General features: G+C 35.5%; 1 protein-coding gene across 3 annotated transcripts in view; it reads right to left on the bottom strand.

The window, feature by feature from the left end:
• Positions 1–1,081: 1,081 nt before the first annotated feature.
• LOC119837958 (stathmin-4) overlaps positions 1,082–24,294 on the bottom strand; it is a 32,752-nt gene continuing 9,539 nt past the window's right edge. The window contains exons 1-8 of one of the 3 annotated variants that reach the window (XM_038364136.1): positions 12,028–12,197; positions 8,282–8,359; positions 6,725–6,891; positions 6,093–6,307; positions 4,961–5,078; positions 4,327–4,467; positions 2,998–3,138; positions 1,082–2,334 (exon numbers count right to left, since the gene is read on the bottom strand). In XM_038364136.1, coding sequence (XP_038220064.1) covers positions 2,263–2,334; positions 2,998–3,138; positions 4,327–4,467; positions 4,961–5,078; positions 6,093–6,307; positions 6,725–6,891; positions 8,282–8,359; positions 12,028–12,103 — 1,008 coding nt within the window. In that variant the 5' untranslated portion in view covers positions 12,104–12,197 and the 3' untranslated portion in view covers positions 1,082–2,262. Of the gene's footprint in view, positions 2,335–2,997; positions 3,139–4,326; positions 4,468–4,960; positions 5,079–6,092; positions 6,308–6,724; positions 6,892–8,281; positions 8,360–12,027; positions 12,201–24,294 lie in introns of those variants that run through there. The other 2 variants (XM_038365697.1, XM_038364950.1) reach the window with 2 other exon arrangements.

Raw genomic sequence — 24,294 nt, 5'->3', positions numbered from 1 at the left:
ATCTCTTCCGTTCCCGCGTAGACACGTATCGATACAATCGAACGACACCAGATATGGTTATGGATATAATTTGTGCCTAATCGATTTTATCCTATAGCGAAACATCACAGAAGCTGTTGTCCAAACCACCGATACCGGCCCGGCGTTGACTACCAATAAAAAAATATAAAACGCTAAAAGGCAAGTTTTACGTTAGCAGATATTCAGGCACTTTTGCTGTTTCTCCCATATTGTGCAATTGAGATCATGGCATTATCACCATCGTGTCATAGACAATTTTTTAAATTCGGAAGTGAAATAAATGGCGCCAAAATATTGAAATTCGAATACGATTGCAAATTAATTTGGTTATCAAATGCTATTTTGGTGCGAATTATGAAAAATTACTTATCATTATCTGGACTAGATATCACAATAAATGCTGATAAACGCAAGCTATTTGAAAATTAAAATTTACGGTTGTATTGTCAATGGGTAAAACATGGCCTGCGTTTATTTTGTGCCACCGATAAATGCATCTAGACCGGGCATACCACTCCCAAACCCAACCGATAGATACTATACAAATTATATTATGCAGTCTATAGAGTGACAGTGTTAAAAGTGACTTAAAATTGGCTTTTACATGGTAAGAGTGACTTATAGATAGCAACTTTTAGTATTGCCAATTAACATTTTTAAAATAGCCTCTCATTAATTCATTTAAAACTCATCTTGTACAGGTATTGTTAACAAAACATCTGTTAGTATATGAATTAAATGTTTTATGTGCATTAGATCATCTTCTTAGTCACCCCAACCATACATAAGCCATTTAACCACAAAGAAAACTTAAATTTATTTAACCATCCTAAAATACTGCTGCGTACATTTAAAAATAATGATATAAGTCTATTACCTATTTATTATTAAAAAACCACCTCGTTCTCACTTGCTAAGCAACGGGTTCCGTATTACTAGCGTTAGTTACCACCGTACCATTAATTGAGAACCCTAAAACCATATTTTAGTACGAGAATCACCGTAATCGCGTACTAAAATCTGATTGGGAACTGTTCATACAATATATTATAGTAAATTCCGAATTATTTACCCCCAATATCCATCTTAGTCAAACCAATTACATCTACATTGTATGAACGCTCCCCGTGTAATGACACATCTAATTTTTTTTTTTATAATTTTTAATTTAATAGGCCTGTGTCAGCGATGTTGCCACGTGAAATAATACCTAAGTCGAGTTGACCTCAAAAGAAAGCAAGTTACGAGGGTACTGATGTTACATCATCGTTATGTAAACACAGTATTGCTATAATATTTCTATTAATACGCCGTTTCCCGCCCTCAACTGGCAATAATACGTTAGTCCGTAGGTGTGAACTAGATGCCTAGGCACAGGATAGGTGTGGAACCCTTTGTTTTATTGCCCTACGCCAAACGCTATATTGGACTTTATGAATTATTTAATTCCACATGTGTTGACTGGTGTTCAAATTATGGCAGTGTAGGCAAGAAGTCTATGGCTCGATTTTTACGGTACTTTTTTAATCTGTCGTTTTTACTTTACAAACCCTCACACGTTCGTGGTGTAAATGATAATTATAGATAATTAAATGCTCAGCAGCTTCATAGCTAGGTCAGCAACATTTAGTCAGCGTTCAAAACATTCAAGTATTTATACTGAAAATTAGCTTAGTATTTGCTGACTATTTATCTTTTGTGACTGTTTATTACTGTATACTGGAGTTTAGACATTAATAATCTCAGTAGTTGCTGACCAAAAATCTTGCTTAATTTCGATGCTGTGTAATGCAATCCATACAACATTTTCAGTAATTGTTGATTATTAATGAAATTCATAAACATGTGATGTTCAGTAATTGCTGCCTGCTACTGCTTTTTAGAGCATACGCGAATGTTGTGAGCCACCACTCTGCAGCATTTTAAACAAGAATACATGTGTTCAGAAATTACTGAACAACAAGTCTGCTAAGAACGTATTCATCAGTCACTGATGTTCACCTTCAGTACATTCAGCAATTACCGAACACCTTCTCAGCACGAATCCATCAAGCTAATCAGTGAACCACTGCTCCAAAGCACGTGTACATCTAACCAAACCAGTCAGCAATTACCGAGTGTCTGATTCTTGCTATCAATCAGCAATTACTTATGACTGACGTAACCGCTGAGCGCGCGGTCGCAGGGCGGTGTGGGGGGAAAGGGGAGCTGGAGGGGGGAGGGGGCACGGGGGGAGGCGACCTAGCCGGACGTGGGCGCGTCCGTCTCGGCGCGCGCGCACTTGTTCTGCCGGACCAGCTCGGCGCGCCGCTCCTGGAACATTTGGACGATTGTAAGAGAGTGCATATAGTGTTTGTCTGTTGTAGATTACAACATAACATGTGATTTAGATAGTATGTAGTTATTTTCATTTTATTTATCTAAGAATCAAATAGTAGACCTAGTATAAAATGACAGAAATACTAATGTTTGTTGTAAACAAAAAAATAGGTATCCCAGCTATGAAGGATAACGTCATTTAGCAATAACACAACTCAAGTGGTGAAATAATTTATACAATCTTAGTAGATTTTGATTAAAGACGATAACTAAGTGGGGAAATCTTGCATAGATACCCACGGCTTCCGGTTATAAAGCCGTGGGTTATGTCGGATTCCTACCGACCAAAACCCCACTGTGTTCCGTCGAGCCACTTAAGTGAAGGGGCCAGGGGAGTTGGTTAAAATTCGTCCGCGACCCCTTCGGCAAAGACGATAACATAACATGATTACATAAATATATTTGACTAACATTAGATATTATGTCTATTAATTTAATAAAACGATTTCGTATATTTATATAGGAATGATGTTCAAATTTCAAAATTATATGCCTTTATTAATTTATTAATAAAAAAAAACAACATATTAAATAATAAATCGAATTCAAGTCGAATCACATTCACACTCCAGCGTCGTCACGCAAAACGCAACCAACCTCCTTCTTGACAAAGTCGAGTTTCCTCTGCATCTCCTTCTCGCGGTTGATCTCCGCCGCGGTGAGCTTCGTCTCGATGTCCTTCGTGATCTCCTCCACTTTGGCGGACAGCACGGAGCGCACTTCCGCCAACTTATTGTTCTACGAGATTGTGATGAAACGATGTGATGTGAAAAATAATAAAATGATGAAAAACTCTACAAAAAAAAATTTAATGGGGCAACAAAAAAAAAAAACACAAGTATACATTATAACGTAAGTATACTTATTATTTTACATCTTATAAACAAAAGCATATAAGATGTAAAATAATAAGATGGTTTGATACTTTTGGTACTTGCATTTTGAGAAGATAAGAATTATGGTAAAAAAAAATATGTGCTTTATTACAAATAAAAAAGTGAATGGACGCTAGTTACACCGCGAAAAACATGTGTGTTTTAGTCTGTTCTTTTTTTAATTATTTGTCATTTTTTAATTAAAAACGCAAATACCTTTTCATGAGTAACTAATCATATGAAGGTTATGCTAATGAAGATAAAAAAAAGAAAACTATGAATGATTTACCTGTATACAGAGGACATGTTTATTTGGGAGGTACTGACGTGGTTTATGCGGTTTCAATTGCTTTCCGTTACTTTAAGATATATTTTTATCTACAACATACCATATTCCTTACAGTTCCCATAGTGCACCTAATGATTACTATCCTACTATATCTGTACATTATAAATAACAGAACCCTGAATTTAAAACTGGACTTCAATGTGCCCTAAACCTTATTAGGCGACGTCGCTAAAGCCAGTAACTTAATTAAGTTCAGAGGATTTACTCATATGAAAAAAATACGCATTCACGTAACGTTTTTGGTAAAATTACTCAAAGAATTAAAGATCTGTTGGATTAATCTGTTGGGTACTCAGCCTTAAAAATAGTCGAAATAATAGAGGGATTCCTTGCTATCTTATTTGTTTCTGGTAGCTGTAAAATACTCACATGGATGCCGATCATTGGAGGGCAGCTGCAATTGCTTCAACTGTTTTTCCAAATGCCCACAAATGCTGGAGACTTAGTATTTCCTTGTGTTTGATTAACGTGAGTATTATACATTTAGAAATGAAATACTTTACGGATTTTAAACGCGATTTATTTCCTATATTATTTAACCCGACCTTTCGAACACTTCACAGCGAGCGTGGTTGAAGGTCTACCTCCACCCATTGACCTTACGCTGGAGACTTACCTTTCCTGGTATCCCAGCCGTAGAGACACTGCCAAAAATTGCAGACCTATTGGAATTGTCATGGTCTCCAGATGTGAGGCACTTACATGGTTGCGCAGCTTCTCCTTCTGCTCCTGCTCGAGCTGCAGGCGGCGCTCGGCGGCCTGCTGCAGCTTGTCCTGGATCGCGCTCTCCAGCTGCTGGAAGCGCTCCTGGTTGCCGGCGCGCACCTTGCGGACTTGCTCCTCCTGAACACCAGGTGCAAATGCCGGATTACTAGTTCACCCCAATAATTGGGAAGTATGTAGATTTTCCTTTTCCTTATCATTCCCCGTCCATTATTTCTTTCTTTTTGAGTTACCGCGCTGTAGTAGAAGCGGGTAGTGCGGTAGAGGTAGTACCTCTGCGAATGTTGATGGGCTGTGGTGATCGCTTACCATCAGGTATCAAGAAAATGTTGAATTTTGGGAGTTGAGATGTCATTTCCAATTTAAATAAAAATTAATATGGATTCCAAGCATTTTATGTTTGAAGAAAATTAAGAGATAGGTAGGCTTCTAATAATTTACCTGATTGTTTATAATCCAATTTGAACTTGTGTTTTAATAAAAAGTGTAAAATCATTCTAAAATGTCTATCTTCTGACGATTATAAGATTCATTCAATGGATCCTAAATTACTGAAAGGACACTTCTTAGGGACAATAAAGTTTAAAATCCAGTGACAAAAACAAGCACGTACATGTTCACGCAGACGCTCCAGCATCTTCTTAATGTTCTCATCGCGCTTGTCGGCCGCCGTGGTCATCTTGTCCTCGATCGCCTTGTACACCTCGGCGGTCTGCTGTTCCAGGGTCAACCTATATACCAAACCGCAATAAATTGACGCTATAATAGAATTTGTAATAAATTTTAAGCATTGCAAAAAGGATGCCTGTTTATTGTAAATTATAATACATGTCTTGGAAGCTAAATTCTGCCCATAATATGGGCTAAGTATTCAATTATTTACGGCAAGTTTATTCACGGATAATCTGACTCATCATGAAAATGACTCGAGTACGAATACAAAACTGCCTAAATTTTCGGAGATATAATTCCATCGAATTAGGTTCATCTAATAGGAAACGTGATTTCTTCATGAAAGCGAGCTTTACATTTATATTGCACGCGTATTGTATTCTCAACTATTGAATTGGTTATCACCCCGTTCTCCGGAGGGTGCGACCTCCAGTTTATATCTGGTAACAAAACAGTTCAAACACTGAAGGTTTCCTGACAATAGCTTTTGACCTTAGTTCTAGAATAGATAAATGTATATCTTTAGACTATTAAATTATTATCAGATTAAAATTTGTGGTTGGTATTTCATTAGAAGCCGATTATTATCGTGGTTAACAAGCGAATGATGGTGTGTTCTCGAGCGTGCAACTAAACCCGGTCAAGTGAGGTCGCTCTCGCAAATCCATTGACCCATAATACGATTACTGCAAGCTAATATGTTATATAATTACTTTGCCGACGGATTCTAATGAGATTTTTTCAGGAATTGGGTTATGATAGGCTACGAGGCGGAAAGAGAAATAATTGAAACATAGTTAGCTAAACAGGCTTCTTCAGTAAAAATGAAATTATTTCAATCCAGTTCCATGAATATTATGTCATGTTCACCTATCTAGCAAATGCTAGATAGGTGAATTATGGTGACAGGATAATAAATCATTAAGTAGATATGTCGTGCTATTCGAAGATAAGAAAATCCTTGAAGCCTTCATCATAATCAAGTGACTTATGTACTATCTTGTCACAGCTAACGCAAATCCAACGTTTTTTTACCCGTAGCAACTAAAACCCAGTTCTAACTCCTTACTCACCGGGTCTTCTCAACACCCTCGAGGTGGTCCTTGAGCCTCGCCCTGAGCTCGTTGATGTAGGCCTCGCGCTTCTCCTCGTGCGAGTCCATCTTGGCATCCAACGCCTCCTTGGTGGCCGAGATGAAGTTATTGGTTTGTTCGCTGCGGATCTTAGACGCTTCTTCTATCTTCGCCATCTTCTGGGCGATCGCTGCCATCTTGCTGGCCTCTAGACTCTGTAAGTTGATGATCGTCGAGGTTTATTTGATTATATATTGTATTATATTTTTGATCCCATTATATGATTTATATTTGAACAATAAACCAGAATCAAATTTTGCTTTACAAGTAAAATGTATGTGTGTATGTAAATGACTGCTGTACGGCTAAGAATAATTTAAATGAAGTATATTAAAATGGCCCAATCCATATTTGACAACAAATAGTTATTGTTGTCTAAATCTAATTCTTAGATGGTTACATGTTTTCTGTTTACTTCTTCATGCATGAAATCAATTGCAAATATCAAGTCACTGTATATTTAACGCACTGTATATCAAAGAAGCTCAAAACCACTATCCATTGTTAAACAGGCAATGACTATACTATATATATAATGACTATATACAAACATAAACATCACAAATACATACACGTCTCCTCTCTTCCGCCGCTTTAAGTTTCTCCTGGATCTCCTCAACAGAGGGAGTCTTCTCGGGCGAGTCAGCGCGGCGCGGCACGGGCACACCTACCGGCTCGGCGAGAATCACCTCGTACGCCAGACCGCCCTTAGACATCTCTTGGCAGCGGATTTCAGTGGCTATAGAATAAGTTTTTATTGTAGGTGTTTGAATTATAGGCAGAGTTGCTTAGTTTCTTTTCTTTTGCTTGATCTCTTTATATAAATCTGTCATGTTACAATATTAATTGGAAACTCTTCTGGCAGGACCGATTGTCATGAAAATTATGTGCATATATCCCCATGAATGATAAGAGTAAGGTAGAACACCGTTTGCCAGGTCAGCTTGTTTCTTCATTAAATAATCGTAAACTGTTGCGTATTACCGACAGTCATTAATTGCAATAGAAAGGGTTGTTTGGAAAAGCCAACAGCAGGCCATATGTTTCGAAAATAAAAATCATAAGGAATCGAAAAGAAAGATATATTTATCATTTATTGAAACTATAATAGTCTACGACAGACGATCTAACAATAGTTTGAAACACGAGTGAAATATGAAAAGGTTATACAAAAGCAAACATAAAACAAGAAAATATAAAAATACTGAAGATGAAAATCTCGTCTATTAAAAACTCAAACACAATGATCAGTGATGGAACATTTCCATCAAAACAAGAAACAAAAGTAATCCGTGCTTGTGTATTAAAAACTTCAATAATGTAAAAGTTGTTTAAAAGCCTACAGCGTAAAAGGAACTTGATGAAACGGATTTATCGGATAATGTTCTAACATTTTCAAAATGAAAGTTTGTAAAACCTTCGCGGATGATATTAGGGACCGTAACGTTAGCATTAACGAGGCTATATTCTGCGAGTTTTAATAAGATTTTTTTTCAATTTCGTCATATTTCCAACTAGAATCTTCAAGAAACCAATCTTGATTATGAATCTTTATGGTATATTGTAAGTCAACATAATTATTGTTAACTACCACAAGCAAACAACAACGCGAGCCTCTCTCTTCAGTAAACAAAGGGCCACGACGCGATATTACGCAAATACCCAGACACATTAAATTATGATTACGGAGCAATTAACACCCCACGCTCACGGGGACAATTTAAGGACATAATTAAGGTACGGTCCCTCTTCTATGGTCTGAATTTTAAAAACGTGTCGAACAAGCCGCAGCACTTGGGTTGAAGTAATGCAATTCTCAAGGTCGACTCGTTTAGTCCCTTAGACCTACGCCTGTTGAGTTATAACGAGGAGGGTGAGCCTCCCCACGAATGAGTCATACCGATTTTACACACCCGAGCTATATATCTTTCTATGCAAAGATACGACTTATTCCCCAGACATGGAGTTACTTTATAGAGCGTGTCGGTTGATGCTGAAGTTATAGCCGCCTCGTTTTTAGTAAAGCATAAAAGGTGCGCAAATTACGAACTGCAAAGTAAAACGTGTTGTAAAAGCTATGTAAGTGCAGGTAAACTTTCATGAAACACAATACACCGATGTAAACTTACTGATGAATTTGACTTTCTTTGGTTGTTTAGTTCTTGGTTTTCCGACGGGTTTCTTCACTGGTGCTGACCGCCGATGCGCTAAGAAAAACCGATAACGTGAGGGCGAGTTCAAACCGGCATCGCCAGTCACTCCCTTAGGGACATACCCACTGCCTTGCCAAAATAAGCTTCTTAATTACAGTTTATCGTTTCGACTGGCACTATCGTTGTAGAGAACAATACATCAACAACCATCACAATCCCTAGAGAATAAAAACAAAAATTGAAATAGAAACGTGACGTTTGTAAAAGTTTTTCCCTTTTGATTTGCTCCAGTTCCAAGTACAATCGATGCCCGAAAGCAAAGGAAAAGAAATAACAAAGAAGCTCGTGTAGTTCATCTCTTTGAATTACGTCTCATTTCAAATACAGAGTTGACTTGTATTGTAGAAGTAGGTTACGAAGAATCTTTTTATATAATCATTCATAAAAAAGTATAGAGAATATTTTAACGTAAACCCATCATCATAAGTTATAAGGGTGCTTTGAAATGCCATTAGGACAAATTCGGTCAGTAAAGTAATTCAAACAGCATTTCGATCGTAGCTAATGAAAGGACGCGGATGGTTGCGTGACACGCCGAGTTATCGATTTTGTCGCCATATAGCTTGCACTTTGCTAACTGCAAGTGAAATAAATTCAAACTAGATAATTTACTCTGAAATACATTATCGAATAAGAAATAAAAGAAGCGGTAATTAAATAAATGAAGAAAGATGAAGCATCAAATCCACTAAGAAAAAGGTCAAAATAAAATTGGAACGACATAAATCGTATTACGGTAGATATAAAGGTATAGTTAGTCCACGAAAAGCAATAGTTGAGAAGTAATAAGGCGACGGCACGACAGCGCGAGATGAGAGGCCAGTACGTGATAAGAATGGGGGATCGACGGAAAATATTCCAGCAAATACAGATAATCCCTTACGGTAAGGCTGAGACACGGCTTACAAGATAGACGATGGAAGTGGAATTCTCGAAGATTAATTTAAAAAATAAAAAGCGAAAGATATAAACAATTTTATTCCAAGTCGAATTAATAGAATGTCAAATTCAAAATAGATGCAAGGCTGATCTATACAACGAACGTATATAACCTTTATTTAGAATTTTTAAAAATAAATAATTAAGTGAAATTGTAGAACTGAATCCTAGAACTGATGTTATTCATAAACGGAGTTAACAACAATCAACAAAGATTAAGAAAAATACTAATAGAGATAGAGGTACTGAAGTCCAATAAATTAAAGAAGATCTAAGCAAAGGTGCATCCTGGTCACGTTCAGAAAAGTTCGACAATGCAGTGGAAGCCTTACGTCACAAGATACGAGGTCAGCTCCTGGCTAATGCGGTTGAAACTGACATAATGCGGATTTACGCAAGTGTTATTAATTCTAAGCGAAGTAACGAAAAATGGTATGTAGAAATTTTCTGGAATGACAAACATTTTATGAAGTGTCGTCATACAATAAAACCATCATTAAAAAATGACGCCGAAATATTTGTTCATCGCAAATATGTTGGTTTTATAAAAAAAACCAAACATTTGAAAACAAAAGCAACATTTCCAAGTAGAAAACGCAATGTCATGAAATGGATGTAAAACAGAAATCAACATAAATATTTTAAGTTAAATTACAACTGAAAGGGCGGCCCCCTCTGGCGCCACACGATACGACATGAAAACTTATAACTTATTAAACATACCTTTTAAAGTCGAGGGGAATTCAGTGTCTGCTACAAAATCCTTTGGGATTAAGGCCACTGCTAAATGTTATTGAAGTCTTGGAAAACAAACGTGGTATATTCATATAACTCTAGATAATTCTCTGGAGGCTCGGCCACTTCACATTCTATTCTCTTAGTGTGAAGCCAGCTCGGGCTGTAATTAAAATATGCTGTCCTATTTAAAGCCTTTGCATATTCAATGTGATAGCGCATTCTCCGACTCGCCAGTTATTATTTTAAGTTCCAGCATAAACTGGAATAATGTTTTACTTGACATTTTTAAAAGTTATAAACATACATACTTTAAAAGAATTTCTTTTGATCTAATATTGTTTTGGATATAACTGTTTATTAGATGGTTGCACATGTATATAAAATCATCAATAAAATCAATACAATCATGATCGCAATACATAATGACAACATAGTTTAAATTAGCCGTATTAATCATAAATGTGCCCAAGTAAAGAATGTTGATTTTTAAACGGTGTCGTGAACAGAAAATGGGAAAAGTACGTGTAAGTACGTCGGTCACGCAAAGCTCCCAACCGCAATGCATCACGGTGACATCGTCGATCAACACAACTTCAAGACAGTGAAGCATGTCGTTTAAATTTTTATATAATTTTTGATTTCGATCATATTATTATTAAGAAGTGTCATGATTGGGTACAAATAATAGCAGTGATTTGTCGTAATTAAGAGCAGAGGAATATGATACGAGGGTGACAAAAGATAGAGCTGATAAAGGGGATCCACAAACCCGTATCACATTAGCCAAATATCAGGAGGGTGCTAAACTTGTTGAGCCAATTAAACTCAGCTTTAATAATGTCACCCTAAACAATTATGTCATCTTTGCTCCCCAATACATGTTAATGAAAGGGTATGTTAACAATTTAAATACAAACAATGTTATTTGCAAATGACTAAATCATCCGCTGTGATGTGGCAGCCAATTAAGATTTACTGAATTCCAACGAGACCCTCGACGACTGAAATACTAAAGAGCTCATGAAAAAGAGCAATCATTATGTGCGACTTGCGTGCGTAGAATTAATAAAGTTTATAATATGTGAGGACAACATCGTTTTCAGCTATTCTCACAAAGTGGGGGCGTTAATTTAATCATGAAAATAATTCGAAAAGGATGAAATGCCCTTTCTTACAAGCTGAAAAATTTTAAATACAGACTGTTAGAAGAATTGCAGAAGTGAGAATTAGAAAAAACAAATCTACGTAATATGTAATTCACAAAATGGTGGATGTTCCAGCCTACAGAACAAAATGGTTGACATTATGCAGTAATGTTAAATCAATATACAGCAACGGCACAGCTGGCACCAGTAGTATACGCAGAGGTTTGAGAGAGCAGAGGAATCACAGATGGAAGAAACCACCTATTAAGCTACCATTCCGAAAACTGTGAATTGTGTTAATAGTTTAAAATTTATCAAATACAACTTTTAAGTTAAAAACAATTAATGTAGAAACGCCGACATTATTGACTAGATTTTTTCTATACAGCCTCACCCCACGTGGACTAGATACCGGTGTGGGCGTTCTTCGTTTGGCTTCGCCGGCCGGCGTTTCAGCTACAATATTTTTAGTTGTTTTCAAGCATGGGATTTTTACGAATCTTTCGAAAATTAAGATAAACACATAGGACAGACTAATAATTTAAATTTAGCTTTCACTACAAACAAATCTAGCATCCTTCTTAAGATCATAGAAATTGTCATAGAAACGAAAACGTCATCGTATCAATTTTCAATTTTACATTGACTTTACTAAGATGTTACCTCATGATTTTAACGTCCACAGACAGAATTTTCTTATCATCTCTGAAACAAGAAACGAATTATAATTCATACAAAGCACATGAGTAAGGCAAGACAATGGGCGTTTGTCACCGGTGAGCGAGCCAGCAATGCCGGTAATACAAGAAAATCCAATATCCCAACGGCAGCAAATCCAACCTGCTGGAAGTACAGGCGCTCTGCATGAGTGGCAGAAGCACTGCATCACCGAGTCACGAACGAGTCCTATCAGCATGGTGGCGGCTAGAAATTAACTATCTAATACGTGACGGAGTCGCGTCGCGAAGCAAGCGGACTGCGCGACTCTCGCCCGGAAACTGAACGAGTCGGGGGGAGGGCGACCGGTCGATAGCTACGCCCCGCACTACCCTCCCCTACCCTGCAGACCCTCTGGCCACCCCTTGCGCTACCGTCCCTAACTTGATAACCCGTACAAGAAAATAAGCCCACCAAATGGAAAAATAATGTTTCCCTTTCCTATTCGCCGCGACAAGTTTATCCCAAGGTAACACAATAAAGCTTGCTACATAATAGTATTTACGTTTTAATAGATCTGATGCAGTTATAATTGTAGCCAACGGTGTGAAAGTATAACCAGACGAAAATATGTTAAATTAGATTTTTAAATTAAATCGATTTTACAGAATATAAGTAGACAGTTAGGTACACCTAGCAAGGTTTCAGGTGGGCAAAGACAAGCTAATTTAAGAGCCGCCCAGACTAGCGCGGGTCTCGGTGGGCTTCTCTCGCTCATAAAAACGGGCGGGCGGGTGTTAGTATGGCGAGGGCGCGAGGAGGGTATGCGGCGGTTCCGCCGCCGTCTCGGCGCCGCCACCCGCAGCCAATTAACAGCCGGCAACGCCACGCTGAATTTGTTTCGCCACTCGAATTGCTTCCGATTGATTTCCCGTACTTCAAATCCGGTGATGATGAATTGAACAGCTCTTAACACTTAAGATTACGCCTCCTTGACGCAATAAATCAATAGCCCTTGAAGGTCAAGTAGAAAATAGCTCAACATTTTGCAACGTTCCATTTTTCAAATGATCAGGTAGATAACGGGCTGCAGCAATGGTAACCTCGTGCACCGGTAACGCCGGTGGTGCAGCGATCGATGCGGGCAACAACCCCGAGACTCGATCCCCCTGCAGTAATAAGTAAATAACTGGGAATTCCAGGAGTGAGCCGGGCTCAACCGGTGCGAGCAACATGGAAATACCGTACGAGGCGTCTTTCTTCTGTTCTATTACAACTCATGCAAATACTCGTATGACAAAAAGTTGAATTACAACATTAAAACAAAAAAAAACTAAGCAGTAACGCACAAACCCAAAGGAACTCCATCAAAGGAGCATGAATTTCAAGATAACACCGGATGTCTGCACTCCATAGATCATATCGCCGCCGTGATAAATCACTTTCCTCAATAAAACTTTCCCCTCAACCACAAATAAAATCTCTACGCAGCATTATGTCGACAAATGACACCGCGATTTAAATAATGTAATATCCTTATTATTTTGTTAAGCTGAAAGGCATAAATAATGTGTACATCCCCTTTGAACTTGCAAGGCTTTAGAGGACTGTTTGGCGCCCTGTGTGGACCTCGGTCGTAGGTTTATATAACAACGTATTATTGGGCAGTTTGAAGTGTATATGTAATGCTAACTTGATAATATAAAGGGAGGTGAAATCGTGTATACCTATGGGGAACAAGATTAAATTTAGGTTATGAAGTGTAATAATCCACGTAACAAGTGTGTAGTAGTAAAATATGTAATCACATTTTTTCAAATATTTTAAAGTGAAAGTCACCCAAAAATATTTTATTTATATCCATCGTTAGAAAGCAAGTATATTGTATTAATTTTAATTAATGCAGTGCAAAACTTATAAATACGTCTGGATTCTGAGACATAACGCATCCCCAACAAACTGCACTTTGTGACAATTTAAGGGTTGCTACAAAATACTAAAATATTTTACCAACATCTATCTTCACGGACACAACATAATATATTGTTGAAATTTGGGTTACGAAAAGAATAAATCCATGACATAGGTGAGATTATAATTCTTGAGCGTGTTTTGTGATACGGAGCTGGCTTATGTAATTTTATATCATTAGATATAAAATTACATAAGCCAGCTTATATTTTTAGATTTACAATTACAGATATATATGTACTACATTAAGAAAATACAAATGGCGGTTTAATTCAAGCTAAATATTTCCATTTCCCATGTTCCAGGAGCAAATGGGAACCATATCAATCATATATGGCAGGGGATTATCAAGTCTAGCCATAAGATGTCCAAGATAGCCATTTTCCATGACCGGTATCCTGTGTCTGCAACAAGTTGAGTCACGTGCGAGGAACATAAACCGGCGCGCGTCCTGCTACGGCTCTCGTATCGATTTTGTAGACTTCAGATACCGCCGTTTGGATACAATGGTAAATAGCGTAATGGGTGGTAATGGTACCTCGATTTAGAACCAAGGGGTAATTAAAGTATCGATTGTAGATCGTGCTCCAGGTAAACAGTATGGTTTTTGAATTCTACAGCGTCTAATGTATTTCTGTTCCTTTGTTTTACGTTATTAACAATTGTCCTTAAACTACGTCAATTTAATATAGTACAATTTAAATTTATTATGGTAAATGCTTAATTATCCTATCTATCTTGATTTTAAAGGATACGTAAGAGGAGAAGTATAACTCACTGCGAATATTAATTCAAATATGTATATTACTTTACCCACAGTGCTTCCTAGGTTCACCCTAATTGTGACATCTCATAACGCAGAGGTCCTAAGAGCTGAAGAGGCTGTTTATTTCCTTGTAATCTGTAAATGTGAGCACGGTACGATCCCCCACACGATAAGAAGTGTTTACAGTACAAATACCTCAGGCTATGGGGTTGTGAGGGTACCATGTAAAATAACAGACCCATTGAATAAAATACTTTGTTACATTTTATACTCTTGTTTTCGTTCATTTTCTTTGTCAGCTCCATGGACGTGTATGGAATACATGTGACTGATGGAACACGGGTTTTAGATGGGTGCTTGAATAAATACATGTATATGGAAATGAAAACTAATTGACGATTGGTCTATTGGAAATAAAAGGAAATTAAAAATGTTATTCATACAACGCTTGGATAAACACGTGTTTGTTTATGAATCGAAGTTGGATGACCGAAAATGAATTAATCACCTTGAACTCCCTTTTGGTTTAACCTTTAAAACACAATACAAAGCATTGGAATATGCCAAACGGAAAAATAATAATAGTCTAAAAATTAGATTTTGACGAGCAAATTATATTTAACAACAAAGTTCACTGACTTCTCATAATTGTGAATAGGAAATGAACTACCAAAAAAGCTCTGTGGAAACGATTATTTTGATTATATGTAGTTGTAGTAGCATGATTCGCTATTTGCTATGTCAAATAAATTATAAACTTATTTTAAGTATACTATTATCAATTAACAACAAATGTTTGTTTTTGTACCGCTATCCAACCGACGATGATCTGACCAATTATAGATAAATCTTCCACTCATTCCAGTTAAAATGAAATGGAGATGAAAGTTCTGTTATTTAATTTTTTATAAATTCAATCACTAAAAGAACTAGTAGCTATCTCGGAGACATAACATTTTATGGAATCAACCGGGGGAAAGGCGATTTGCTTGTGTGTATTTAAAAGGAACAGTGTCTTCGACCTTGTTGACACACAAAATCCCGTAAGGTAGCATCTACGACTGAAACCATTAGACAGTTAAATTACTAATTCATTCGTCTTGGCTCGCCATTCATACGCACGGAAATCCGCTGGCAAAGCAACTTAAACAAAAAACAACGCAAATTGTCAGGACATATGAATCATTGTGATAAATTAACAGCCTCCACACTTGGCATGGCTGCAAATATAACTAAGATGGGAACAAACAATTTCTAACCTTATTCTAAAGGTATAATGAACCATTTCACATTGATAGCTCAAATTGACTAGTTCCTAGATTTGAAAATTTCAACGGCAGTTTACAATAACTCAGTTTGGAAATGCTTTAACGCATTCTAAATTAAAGCTATAAAGTGTTGTTTACACACTTTTAGCGCAGTTAGTAATAGCAAAGTTTAAATCAATATTTGGAATTTGGTTTTCTATTTTATCAAAATTGAATATCTAAGAGTAAAGATACGATAGTTAATACAAAATCTCAGTACTTCAATAAAATCTAAGATAAGAGGGACCTGACTGAATTGTAAAGGTGTTAATTAGTTCGCCTGTCGAATATCAATGGCGAAATCTCTTCTGCTTTATGAAATATTCATCTTGTTAAGGTTGATCGAAAATAAATTTTATTTTCATACGCGAAGCTTTTTATGCCACATAATTTTGTGATGTCTTCATAAATTTGTTAAATCAGCTATTTTGAAATAGTTATATACCTAAGCATCAGTTTCAGGATAAGGTTTGTATGCATGTTCAATATAAAATCGCCCTCCATTATTTAAAAAGGACGTTCAATGTCTTGTTTATTCCATAAATTTGTCTGGCATGCCATCCTATCTCCCGAACCTAGTAATTTAGTGAGACAATACGCAAAAATATCTGCCTACCTATGTACACAGCGACCCCAACAGTTAAAAAGATTTACTGGCCAAGTTTATATCGACAAATTGTCTTAATACAACTCTATCCGAGTCTATTGTCATAGGGGACGCTTGGATGTGATTACGCATTCTCCGGAGAAGAGGATGATGAACGCAATGTAATCAAGAGTAACTTCCAATATTTGCGACTTGTCCGATCGCAACAGATTGTCCCGCCTTGAGCGTGTACTTGCCAAAACTCTTAACATCTGGGTCGCTATAACTTTTCCCTTACATCTTCTCGACTGATTATTTTATATTACGGTTAAATATTTAATACCACTTTGATGTTATTACAAATTATATGACAGAGAGTCTAATTTTTGCACAACTTATATTGTAAAGATTACGATTTAAGATAATCTGTACGTTTTTTGAATGTAACTTACGATACAAATGCTTGCAATATTTAATAATGTGTCATTGAATATAAATTCGAAATATTAATTTATTTACAAAGAAAAATTGGTTCAACTCACTACCATCAAAAAAACTATTTTTTTTAATATTAATAATTTAAATACGTTACTGTATTTTTATAACACTATTGGGTTTATTAGGGCATAAACATCAATCTAAAAGACAAAATTCCAGGATACAAGGCCAATAATCATAGGATAAGCATTTAGTATACATTAGGGACTTTTATTCCAATGCAAATACCTTACTCGCAATGAATACCAAATTTTAGATCCTGTAGTAATTTGGAGATGTGAAGCGCTCTTAGACTACTTAATTTTTCGGTAAATTTTTTTCTTTTAGAGTAATATTTTAATGTGTCATACCAACCACTCGGTGAAAAAAGGAGCCTTCCTTTGTTTACAATTATTTTTGGATTTGTACTCTATTATAGTTTTTAAGCCCTCTTCATATCACAAATTTTTCATATACATTGAACGTACAGACACAGTTTTTTTACTGTTTTATTATATATATAGACTAGATTTTGCTCGCGACTTCGCACGCGTTAAATTCGGATTAGTTTAATACATGATATTATATATATAACTCTCCCCTTGAACCACTACCTATAAAAAAAAACTACATCAAAATCTGTTGTGTTGTTTTAAAGATCTAAGCATACACACATACATAGGGACAGACGCGGGATGCGCTTTGCTTTATCCAAAAAATTTATATGTATATTATATAGATCATAATATAAACATACACATCAAATCGAGCCAATACATAATAAATCCGATATCCTCAATACCAGGGGCCGAGGGTGATATTATAATGTCCCTCGCTTTGTATAACAACATCTTTATTATCCTCTCATTCCCTCCCGATTCGCTTCATTGGATTTGATGGACTCTGTAAATTACTCTGTGCGATTTATTTTATGTATTTCTTCATATATCATTACCTCCAATTATTCTTGAAACAGTTGGGGATTGTTCGCTACGTCCGAAATGATTTATTAATATCGCAATATATTGGAAAACGTCAAGGCTAAAGTAAATAAACTATATTGATATATCGATTAAAATATCTTCGTTATTTTCAGGTAAATGACTGAACACGAGCAATGCGCAGTATTTTCATATTATATGGAAACAATACATGGTCGAAAATTTTTCCAATGCGCCAATTTGCATAGAACTAAATAAAATTCTTTAATAAATGTATTATATTTTTATGAAAAACAAAGATTAACTCATACCCAACGTTTTATGTTCAATAAATGTGACACACATTACAAGTCTAATAGCACGGTTTTCTGCTGACCGTACAGATTTTTATTGCTCGATATCACGAATAGCTGCGTATTCATTTCTACCCTCGTTCTCGGGAAGGAAGCTCATGTTGAGAGGGACATATCCTTTACTATGTTAAGTACCGCTGCATATAAGTAGTACAGGCACTTCTGCTATAATCTAAGCTTGTATCTAATCCCCTGCTGCTCAAACAACTGTTCCGATGCAATACATATCTGAAGGCATTAACAGTGAATACTTTAAGCGAATTCCATAAATCGTTATAATTTTTTTTTAATACACAATTTGAGTTTTTATTGATCACATTAAAAAGATTTATAGATGTTCCAGAATATAAAATAACTATAAATGTACAAGTCGTAATTCTGTAGCAAATCCCTCATGTTACTTGAATAAATTCTGAAAGGACATGTTTTATTCTAAACTTATTTTTGAGGCAGACGTCCGACAAATACACATTTGATATTCAACGAATACCATGTGCCACGTGCGAAACAATGTTTCTTTGCACAATATTTTCACATAGAAAGGCTGGCGATATTGTCACAAATATTTTTCATTATCAAAATACTGCTTTGTTTTACAAATACTGCTTCTATATTACGAAGCTGGAATATTGTCTAAATTTGTTATTCTATTTAAGAAAGGTTTGCGTTGATTAAAATGGTATTTACAGAATACTCCCCCTGAGTATTCATCATCATCAGCCCATATATGTTCCCACTGCTGGGACACAGGCCTCCTATGAGGCTTCAGGCCATAATCCACCACGCTGGCCAAGTGTGGGTTGGCAGATGTCACATGTCGTCGAACTTTTGATTCTTGGACATGCCGGTTTCCTCACGATGTTTTCCTTTTTAAGCATTGGTGTTGTCCACATGTACAGATCAAATTGAAAAATCAGTTTATTTTCTGCACGCTCGCCCGGTCTCGAACCCCCACTTATCGATTTTGAAGTCCGAGGTTCTCAACACTGAGCCACCACTGCTATGTATTACACCCTAAATATTACAAAAATTTAATAAAATTTTTGGAATCACCCTACATTCTGGAATATCACCATGCATTATTCCTTAATAGGGAGTTATAATAATCCCTAAATAAACTATAATACAAATGAATAAATCAGCTTTCCTAACGATAAGACATATCAAATCATGATAACATCCAGACTATTTTTACAATATTTTCAGCTCAAACATACACCAGGGTTAAATAAAAGAAAGTTCCACATGCGTAGCTACGTAGGCGTCTGGCCTTGATCGATCCACGCGTCACTCTTCGCCTCTGCCTCAGCCGGAGCCCTCTTTACGATCGAGCACTTGAAGTGTATGCTGTCGGGTGTCCCTCCCGCGTGGCGTGCTTGTAACCGCATTATGTTTAAGCAACACACTTTGATGTGGGTTTAAATCAAAGTCTTATATTGAGGCAACGTCTTGATTTTTTATAACCAAAGATAATGTAGATAGAATATAAGATAGAGAACAAATTTTCTTTTGTTCATTCATTCAAAGTGTAAAATTTTCTTAAAACATTCGTTAGCTATTCTGGGTTAGACGTGCAATGGATGCTTTAGATGTAATTATGCTAGAATAGCAAATGGTAACCTTATTTTACAAATAATTTGAATCTGAATTATAATTAGAGAAATTAGACTTAGGCGGAAATTGTTAAATAATTATTCATTGATTTATGAAATTTGTAAAATATCTTCTACGGAGTTAATGATACTTTGGAAATTTGAAAATAATTCATTGTTTAATGATTAATGATAATCCATCTGGAAAATATCAACGCTGGGTAAATAAATAAAGGGAAGAGGGATGTAAAAACGATACAAATAGAGGGAGAGTCGATTGCTATGACGACACTTTTATGTGCTTAAACATTTATATACAAAATTCGATCGCATTAAGTAACCAAGATAGCATATTTGCCGCGCAATTTCTTATCCACATCTTTATATTATAAAGGGTTAGAAATATATTATCTTGAAAGTAGTGGTAATCGAGATAAAACAAATGGAACAGTTTTTGTGACACAAGTAATCGGCGGATGACGCAAGACATTTCTAGCATCTAGAAATCTAGAGCAAACGAAGAATATGTGTAGCCGAATATATAACATTGTGTTAGATTTTTAAGAATCTCATAGCAATGTATTAATTATTGTAATTAAGCATTATCTATTTATCAACGCAAAACGTTTGATTGAACATTTAGTTTTGCACAAAATTATTTCGAAAATAAATTAATGTGAAAGACATTGCCATGCAATACGGCAATTATGGTGGACTGATATTTTTGAGTACGTAATCCAAAATATTGCACAAATCAACAACTAGAGCGTAACGAGGACGAGAGAGTTAACATAAAAAAAGCTACAATGACAAGTCAACGTCCTGAGACCATTCTATTGTCGCTCACTATCGAGATCATATGTACCGAAAAAATGTTAATACTGGTGCAAGATGATTTTATTGAGAGAATGAGAGAATGAATATGAGGATTCATTCGAATGAATGAATATGAGGATTCATTCATTCGAATGAATCCTCATATTCATTTTCACTCATATTCATTCATGGTGTAACATACAAAATATAAGGATACAGATCTTAAATACCTATACATATCTCAATTATATTTGTATAACCTAAAAGATGTATGAAATGTTATGAATTACATTGATTCATTATTGAATTTTATAGAAATTAAATTTCTTAGCTCGGAATATCAGAATTTAATATTCTTAAATTATTTATAAACCTAATTCTTATTATGGTTCATTAATTATTTGTTGCTTTTTTAGGAGCAAATATTGTTTTATAGACAAACTTGTATTCCTCTTCAATAACTGTAGAAATGATTGAAAATAGATCGAAAAATATTAAACCATTTTATGTCACTAACACAAAAGAATACTCTTTGTTTCCCTTTATTATTATTTATTTCAATCAGTGCAGAGTATACGTATTCTAATATTATTGTGTCAATAGTGTCCGTCTATATAGATATTTTGTTTTGGACAATCCTAAATGCTAGTTTGAAATTTTATATTTTAAACAATTTCACTTGAAAATTCATCTCTGTTCTCTGCACTAAAAAAGACATGAAAGAAAAAATTTGCAGACACTTATTGTATGTTTAATAACTTATGCATGAGGACACTTAAACCTTCAGTGAAGGGAAGTTTCAGTGCACCTCAGTGATAAACCATGGTTTTAACGACTTATTTTTTATTATTACGACGATTTCAGGTTGTTCATAAAAACTTAACTGCTTTAAAGTTTCAGCGTATAAAATTTCGACCAGCGAGGTATGGTTTTCATAATTAAAAACTAGATTTATTTGTAATCAGGTTCTTTGGGGTAGTATAAAGGTATTCGACACTAGATGTTAGTACGTATAACTTATTCTAGAACTATAAGAATAAATAGACTATATGAAGTTAAATGAACAGAATCTACCATACTTACTCTACAAACGAGACGATACAAATAAACATTTATAGAAGATAAAGATCCAGCGCTCACACCACTTTTAAAATTTAACCTCACATCCAAAAATTTAAAAGAAGATCAATAGGAAGAAAAACAAGTAAAACGTATAGCATTTACCTGGAGGTAGATGTTCATCATCCGGGCCGTCCCAAATGATGGAGGTCACATCATTGCTAACCTTTATAATTGGGTTCTTTGGGAAGCAGGGCATTATTAGACCTAACTTTCGGCTTGATACGCACCAACTGAGTACTTTCTAACTCCGGTCGATAGCAAATTGGATCAGATCAGGGTCGGAAGCCAAAAACCACAATACGTCGGGTTAGTTAACGAAATATGAGAATGAAACCTTATAGTGGTGAATTGCTAACTTTCCGCAGTAGTTGAAATAAAGTTTATTACGTGCTGGTGTCATCTTCATTACAACCTACTTTTACTGGGTATACTTTCATTATTTACGAAAAAATAAACAAGCTTATTCGAAACAAAGGAATATGTATTAATTATATATCACCTACACTACAGAGTAATCTAAGATGCTTAGCCCTCGTTACTTACGAATATATTCATATCCAACATATCCTATATTCAAAAAAGATTTATTGAAATTTTCTTTAGGCCATTTATTTTCGGAAAAGATATCTCCTACAAAGCTAAGGAAGGATACAATAAGCATTACGATATAAGATTCATATTCCATGGACAATGATTCTACTGTTTGCAGGGTTGGGTCGAGTCCAAAAACTTTAGCAATATTGAACTGGGAAACAGCAACTATTCAGCACAATAACTTTACCAAACGGCCGGACGAAAGTATTACATTTGCTACTTGCCAGGATTTCTATTTCTTCAAATTTGGCTTTAACAAATGCGGCGAGATCATAAGATAACTCGGTACGACTTAATTTTATGATAACGACGTGGATATACATCAAGAAGTCATATATGATATCGCTAACGCCACTTGTGTCACTAACATAGATTTTGGGCAAACAATATAGGTACTTGAAGATTATAATTTGGCTGAACCATCCCATAAGAATAAGGTATTTAATGCAAATGATTTCCCAGTAATTACTTAAATAACAATATTAAATTATCCGTTCGCTAGTGCATTAACCTTTTGCAATGAGGAATTGTCCTATCCACTATTAATCATCGGATGACATTAACGACACCGATGCCCCTTGTGGCCGCTACAATCATATGCGTTTATCTAGACACATAGGTTTTAAATAAAAAAAAAAATAATAACAGTAAATATGTACTAGCGTCAAATCATCCTACTATCCTACTACCTACTACTAATCCTACTAATATTATAAATGCGAAAGTTTGTAAGGATGTGTGTGTTTGTTGCTATTTCACGCAAAAACTACTGAACCGGTTGCAATGAAATTTGGTACGTTGATAGCTGGACAAGTGGAATAACATATAGGCAACTTTTTATTCCGATATTCCTAAGGGATACGGACTTACGCGGGTGAAACCGCGGGGCGCAGCTAGTCCTACTATAATCCTACTAATATTATAAATGCGAAAGTTCGTAAGGATGTGTGTTTGTTGCTCTTTCACGCAAAAACTATTGAACCGGTTGATATGAAATTTGATGCGTTGAAATTTGGACAACTGGAATAACATATAGGCAACTTTTTATGCCGATATTCCGACAGGACACGGACTTACGCGGGACGCAGCTAGTAGTATATATTTCAATTGACACGACATCAAAACTATAAAAAGATCTAAATAATAGTTATAGTGTGCGATTAATTAAAGAAAAGTAGATACTATCTTTTTTAAATTTCTTAAAAAATATTTTAGAATTTTTGTTCGTTCAATAAATGAAATATCAGTTTACTCACATAATCGTTAGGATACAATTTGACATCGTTTGTTAGATTAATATTGGATATGCACTAATAACTTCATAGATTTATAACAGTATCTTATTTTACAAAGAAATTGGACATCGTTTTCTTTTGTTTTGTTTAAATGTAGGCCACGTGATGTAGCTACTAGCTAGACAATTAAACAAAAAACTAGAACAATATCTTTCTTATCTATTCTACGATATAAATTTCTATATTTGTGCCAACCAGCTTGGCAGCTAGCAATTTTCGCAAATCTTACTTTCGATTCAATTGCCATAAATTGGCCAATCACACTAACAGTCTTTGAAATAATTTGCGAATTACTTTGTTAACAAGCAATTGTTTTGTCCGTTAGTAATTATTATTAACGATTGAAGAACTTTGGTTCCCCATTGCGTGGCGAAAATACCGTTTGTCGCTGAAAATACTCAGACAAAAACAATACAAGAGTGAGACGAGAAACCAGAGATACGCTTTTTGTTATGACCGTTTTGTGCAAACCGATCTATCTATTCCGATTATGTCGTGTTTTGTTCTTATATTCGTGTCGTTGGGGAGAGGGTCAATGCGCTGCACAAATTTTTAATTGCAATAAAGAAATATGAAAAAAAAATAAAAAGTATGTGCTAATAATCATCTATTTATGTTATGTTTTTATAT

This window comes from Zerene cesonia, chromosome 1 (assembly GCF_012273895.1).
Source record: "Zerene cesonia ecotype Mississippi chromosome 1, Zerene_cesonia_1.1, whole genome shotgun sequence".
Taxonomy (NCBI): domain Eukaryota; kingdom Metazoa; phylum Arthropoda; class Insecta; order Lepidoptera; family Pieridae; genus Zerene; species Zerene cesonia.
This window is presented reverse-complemented; position numbering and strand designations above follow the sequence as displayed.